Source organism: Gekko japonicus, unplaced genomic scaffold, assembly GCF_001447785.1.
Source record: "Gekko japonicus isolate JY-2015 unplaced genomic scaffold, Gekko_japonicus_V1.1 scaffold1777, whole genome shotgun sequence".
NCBI lineage: Eukaryota > Metazoa > Chordata > Lepidosauria > Squamata > Gekkonidae > Gekko > Gekko japonicus.
In genome coordinates, this window is record NW_015166475.1 from 256463 (window position 1) to 263323 (window position 6861).

Consider the following 6861-nt stretch of genomic DNA (forward strand, 5'->3'; position numbering starts at 1 on the left):
CTTAATTATGCATCAGTTTGCTTATCCAGCCATTGGTCCCTCCCCCCTTGAATCCATTCATAGACACTTTCACCCATGGCACTCTCCGTCTTTGAAGCTCTCGTTGATATTGGGGAGGCTTCATTGCACACCATGTACAATGTCTTAATTATGCATCAGTTTGCTTATCCAGCCATGGGTCCCTCCCCTCCTTGAGTCCATTCATAAACACTTTTACCCATGGCATTCTTTGTCTTTGAAGCTCTCATTGATATTTGGGAGGCTTCATTGCACACCATGTACAATGTCTTAATTATGCATCAGTTTTCTTATCCAGCCATTGTTCCCTCCCCTCCTTGAATCCATTCATAAACACTTTCACCCATGACATTCTTTGTCTTTGAAGCTCTCATTGATATTGGGGAGGCTTCATTGCACACCATGTACTATTGTCTTAATTATGCATCAGTTTGCTTATCCAGTCATTGGTCCCTCCCCTCCTTCAGTCCATTCATAAACACTTTCACCTATGGCATTCTCTGTCTTTGAAGCTCTCGTTGATATTGGGGAGGCTTCATTGCACACCATGTAATATTGGCTTAATTATGCATCAGTTTGCTTATCCAGCCATTGGTCCCTCCCCTCCTTGAGTCCATTCATAAACACTTTCACTCATGGCATTCTCTGTCTTTGAAGCTCTCGTTGATATTGTGGAAAGGGATAATCTTTTTGATCCTCCTGTCTGGGACACTAATCTGCAAACATTGTTGTTTTTTGCACTGTGGGCGGAAAGTCGTGGATCTTCCCTGCTCTTCAGTCCTGTCCCATCATCTTGTCTGAATTGTGTTAGACAAGCGGATAACGGGCACACCGCCATTTCAATATGAGCCACATCTACATAATATTTTGGCCGCCTCTTCAAAGGACGCTATCCCAGTCCCTTCAGGCTGCACTCGTTCACCCTTGCTCAGGAATTAAGCGCCGTTGATCTTAGAGGCACTAATGCCCAAACACGGACACGGAGGACTGGATTTCAGCCCGGAAAAGGAGTTTTTGTAGCAAAAGGAGAGGATTTATTGCCCGTGCTTCATCGCCATTAATCCAATGACTGAATTAGCTCGCTCATTAATTGTTGGACTGCTCATTAATTTTTCCCTTTGAACATTTTCCTTTCCTTTTTAGGTTTATGATGAACGTGACCTGGGAAGGGAAGGACTTATCCTTCACCGAAGACGGCTACCAGGCACATCCCAGACTGGTGGTCATCGTGCTGAACCAGACCCGGGAGTGGGAGAAGGTGAGGAGGATGGCCCCGAAAGAGATGCAGGGCTTCTTATTTCCCAAAGTTCTTGTTGGGTTTTGCACGGGGAGGGGGAAGAAGTAGGGTTGCCATCTCTGGGTTGGGAGCTTCCTGGAGGTTTGGGGGTGGAGCCAGGGGAGGGACTTCAGCAGCATCCAATACCATAGAATCCACCCTCCAAAGCAGCCATTTGCTTCAGGGGGGGATTGATTTCTGCCATCTGGAGATCAATTGTAATTCGGGGAGATCTCCAGGCCCCACCTGGAGGTTCTGGTAACAAATAAATATACACTGCAAAAACCTTTTAACAAACAAATGTGTTCTGTTTATGGTCATCATTTAGTCAAGTGCATAGTGTGTCATTATTTCATCCTAGTCAGGTACAAATATTCATTACATTCAATAAGCAATAACATTCAGTACATACAGATTGCCAACTACCAGACAATTTTGCATCAGTGTTTTAAAAGTCAAGCCCCAACGGGAGTCTCTAGAATTATAAACCCGCTTCTCCTTGCATGAAGTCTTCCGAAAAGGGGGACAGCTTTCTTAATAGTTGTACGGATGCTTTTTGCCGGTCCTACAAGAGACACATTATGCAGCTAACATTCATGGACGGAGTACTCCTGCCATTCTCAAAGCTTTGACAACCCTGAGAAGACTTACGGGGATGGGACAGTTTGCGCCTCCTGGAAAGCGACTGAGAGGAGATTACTGGAGAGGAGACGATTGAGAGGTGATACGGCAGCCATCATCAAGTACTTGAAGGGCTGTCAGACAGAGGATGCTGTGGAGTTGTTTTCTGTTGGCCCAGAAGGTCGGGCCAGAACCAAGGGGTTGAAATTAAATCAGAAGAGTTTTCGGCTAAACAGTAGGAAGAACTTCCTGACAGTTAGAGCGGTTCCTCGGTGGAAGAGGCTTCCTCAGGAGTAGGTGGGGTCTCCTGCTTTGGAGGTTTTCAAACAGAGGCTAGATGGCCCATCTGTCAGCAATGTTGATTCTGTGAACTGAGGCAGATCATGAGAGGGAGAGCAGGAAGGGTTGCCTCAGGGCTTAGTTCTTGTGGCCCTTTTTCACATACTCAGGGAAAGGCCAATCAGTCCAGGGCTCTTTTTGTAGCAGGAACTCCTTTGCATATTAGGTGACACACGACTCTTGGAGGATTGGCTACATTAGGGGTGTGTCGCCTAATATGCAAAGGAGTTCCTGCTACAAAAAGAGCCCTGCCACTCACCACTTTGGGGTCAGGAAGCAATTTTCTCCAGGCCAGTTCGGCCAGAGATCCTGGAGGTTTTCTTTTGCCATCTTCCGGGCACGGGGCAGGAGTCACTGCGGGTGTGGAGGGGGGAGGTATTGGTGAATTCCCTGCATTGTTCAGGGGGTTGGACTAGATGACCCTGGAGGTCCCTTCCAACTCTGTGATTCTGTGATGCTGCGATCCTCTCTGACCTGAAGCACTCTGGGAGGGAAGGCCCGTTGTGCTGGGTTCCATGCCGTGTCTGCCTCCGCTGGACGGCAGGCAGTGTATTCAGTACTGTCCTCTGATGGCATCCAGTCACACAAGCATGAGCAAGAGGCAAACGGTGAATGCTTCTGTTTTCATTCAATGGGTTGCATTAGTGACCCAACTGTGCCCTGGGAGATAACATGCATTCTGGTGCTCAGGTGATCATGCATTGCACAGGGATACGAAGGACATCCTACTGCAGGACATGTTACAGACGTTGCTTATGTAGTGAGACATGGCTCAGCCAAGACCCAGGTGCAAAGCTTGCCAGGGATTTGGGATGCCCAGCTCTGTGCTGCCAAATGCTGGGAGACGTTCGTATAGAGGCTTATAAAGCTATGCATGGGGTGGAGAGAGTTGACAAAGAGAAAATTCCCTCCCTCGCCCCAAACTCTAGAACTCGAGGGCATCCAATGAAGCTGATGGGCAGTAGGTTCAACATGGGCAAAAGGAAATACTACTTTACACTGGGAGTGATTAAAATGTGGGATTCACGCCCTGACCTGGATAACCCAGGCAAGCTCAACCTTGTCAGATCTCAAAAGCTAAGCAGGGTTGACTCTGGCAAGCACGTGGATGGGAGACTTCCAAGGAATACCAGAGGAATACCAGAGAGAGCCACCTCTCTGAATATTCCCCAGGCCTCCAGTAGGGGTCATAAGAACATAAGAAAAGCCAATGTTGGATCAGGACAATGGCCCATCCAGTCCAACACTCTGTATCACACAGTGGCCAAAAATACCAGGTGCCATCAGGAGGTCCAGCAGTGGGGCCAGGACACCAGAAGCCCTCCCACTGTTCCCCCCCCCCCAGCACCAAGAAGACAGAGCATCACTTGCCCCAGAGTCCCCATCTATACCTTGTGGCTAATAGCCACCGATGGACCTCTGCTCCATATGCTTATCTAATTCCTTCTTGAAGCCGTCCATGCTTGTAGCTGCCACCACCTCATGTGGCAGTGAATTTGTTAATCACTCTTTGGGTGAAGAAGTATTTTCTTTTATCTGTTCTAACCCGACCGCTCAGCAATTTCATGGGGTGCCCACGAGTTCTTGTATTGTGAGAAAGGGAGAAAAGTACCTCTTTCTCTACCTGCTCTATCCCACGTATAATCTTATAAACCTCGATCATGTCACCCCTCAGCTGTCGTTTCTCCAAGCTAAAGAGCCCTAAGCGCTTTAACCTTTCTTCATAGGGAAAGTGTTCCAACCCTTTTATCATTCGAGTTGCCCTTTTCTGCACTTTTTCCAAAGCTATAATATCCTTTTTAAGGTGTGGTGCCCAGAACTGCACACAGTATTCCAAATGAGGTCGCACCATTGATTTATATAGGGGCATTATGATATTGGCTGATCTGTTTTCAATACCCTTCCCAATAATCCCCAGCATAGCATTGGCGTTTTTTACTGCAGTCACACACTGTCTCGACAATTTCAGTGAGTTTTCTACTACAACTCCCAAGATCTCTCTCTTGATCAGTCTCTGCCAGTTTGGACCCCTTCAACGTGTATTTACATTTAGGATTTTTGGCTCCAATGTGCATCACCTTGCACTTGGCCACATTGAATCCCATTTGCCACATTGGCGCCCACTCGCCCATCCTCAATGGATGCCTTTGGAGTGCCTCACAATCCTCCCTGATTTTCACCACCCTGAACAACTTCGTACCATCCCCAAATTTAGCCACTTCACTGCTTACTCCCAACTCCAAATCATTAATGAACAAGTTAAAAAGCAGTGGACCGAGTACTGATCCCTGCGGTACCCCACTGCTTACCACCCTCCACTGAGAAAATTTCCCATTTATACTCACTCTCTGTTTCCTGTTAATTAGCCAGTTTTTGATCCATAAAAGGACTTGTCCTTTTGTCTTGTGATTTTTTAGTTTACTTAGGAGCGTTTGATGAGGAACTATATCAAAAGCTTTCTGTCAAGGTAAAAATATCTATTGGTTCCCCCTTGTCCACATGTTTGTTCACCCCCTCAAAGAACACTAACAGGTTAGTGAGACAAGATCTTCCCTTACAGAACCCATGCTGAGTCTGCCTCAAAAGTTTTTATTCATCAATGTGCTTACTAATTATTTCCTTAATAATGGTTTCCACCAATTTACCCGGTATCGACGTCAGACTGACTGGCCTGTAATTTCCCGGATCTCCTCTGGAACCCTTTTTAAAGATGGGAGTGACATTAGCTACCTTCCAATCCTCAGGAATGGAGGCAGATTTTAAGGAAAGATTACATATCTTTGTCAGGAGATCTACAAGTTCACATTTGAGTTCTTTCAGAACTCTCGGATGTATGCCATCTGGGCCTGGTGATTTATCAGTTTTTAAGTTGTCTATCAGTTTTAGGACCTCCTCTCTCGTCACCTCAATCTGACTCAGGTCTCTCAACACCCCTCCTGAAATCAGTGGTTCTGGAGTGGGCAAGCACTTCTCATCTTCCACAGTGAAGACGGAGGCAAAAAATGCATTTAGCTTCTCAGCCATTTCCCTATCATCCTTCAATACTCCTTTTACCCCTTGGTCGTCCAAGGGCCCCACTGCCTCCCTGGCTGGTTTCCTGTTTCTAATGATCCGCCTGACTGGCCTGTAATTTCCCGGATCTCCTCTGAAACCCTTTTTAAAGATGGGAGTGACATTAGCTACCTTCCAATCCTCAGGAATGGAGGCAAATTTTAAGGAAAGATTACATATCTTTGTCAGGAGATCCACAAGTTCACAATTGAGTTCTTTCAGAGCTCTTGGATGTATGCCATCTGGGCCTGGTGATTTATCAGTTTTTAAGTTGTCTATCAGTTTTAGGACCTCCTCTCTCGTCACCTCAATCTGGCTCAGGTCTTTTAACACACCTCCTGAAATCAGCGGTTCTGGAGTGGGCAAGCACTTCTCATTTTCCACAGTGAAGACGGAGGCAAAAAATGCATTCAGCTTCTCAGCCATTTCCCTATCATCCTTCAGTACTCCTTTTACCCCTTGGTCATCCAAGGGCCCCACTGCCTCCCTAGCTGGTTTCCTGCTTCAGTCACCAGCAATGCACCCTCTGTGAAGTCTCGTGAGCAAAAATTCTATTTTGTGAGCTACTGGCATTCAAGTTCTGAGTGAGCAATTTGGCTCCTGCATGAATTAGTATGCTCTGGAGCCATCCTGCTTGAGCTAAGGCAAAAATGTGTGAGGCGGAGGCTAAAAAACTGTGAGCTAGCTCACACCAGCTGAGCTTAAAGGGAACACTGGTCACCAGAGGTCGCCATGACTCCAAGGTGCGCTCACACACACACACGCATATACGAAAAATACAGAAACCCCTCCCCCAAAATGTGGAATTCGCGGCCAGAGGATGCAGTGATGGCCACAGGAATAAACAGCTTTCAAAGAGGGATTAGATAGATTCATGGAGGAGAAGTCCATCAGTGGCTACTAGCCATGGTGGCTGAGGGGAAACTCCACATTCAGAGGAACGAAGCCTTTGAATCCCAGAGCAACATCAAAGGAAGCCCTCGGCCTCTCTGCCCTGTTGTTGGTCCTCCAGAGGAACTGGCTGGCCACTGTGTGGGATGGGATGCTGGATGAGATGGACCATTGGTCTGATCCAGCAGGGCTCTTCTTGTGTTCTGTGTTCTTGGGAGATTTTGGGAGAAAGTAACTTCTGGGTGATGCTCTAGGAATGTTCTCCAAGTCTCTGTGGTAAAGACTATAGAGACTAGGGGAAATGCCTAGAGTGTCACCATCCGTACCATCCCTCCTCATATTTTCTCTGGCGTCTCAAATTATCCGATCTGGGGGATTGAGGAGGGAGGGGCATCAGCTGAGGGGATGTCTAGGCAAACCTGGTTTTGCTACCTTGGTTGCACCCTAGAAGACTGGCTAATTTCACACCCAACGGCAGAAACTCATTAGCATATTAGGCCACACCCCTGATAGCACACCTCATTGGCATATTAGGCCACACACACCCATGTTACCAGAAGTGTGGTCATCCAGTCACACCCACCTTTTGCTTCTTATTCTGTTTACTTTGTTGTCAAAACCCTGGGCTTTTTTTGTAGCAGGAACATATTTGCATGTTAGGCCAC

At 47.0% G+C, this 6861-nt stretch overlaps 1 protein-coding gene across 1 annotated transcript in view; it reads left to right on the top strand.

Moving 5' to 3' along the window:
• GRIN2A (glutamate receptor, ionotropic, N-methyl D-aspartate 2A) overlaps positions 1-6861 on the top strand; it is a 337213-nt gene that overhangs the window by 249108 nt on the left and 81244 nt on the right. The window contains exon 8 of the mRNA XM_015412117.1: positions 1162-1276. Coding sequence (XP_015267603.1) covers positions 1162-1276 — 115 coding nt within the window. The remainder of the gene's footprint in view (positions 1-1161; positions 1277-6861) is intronic.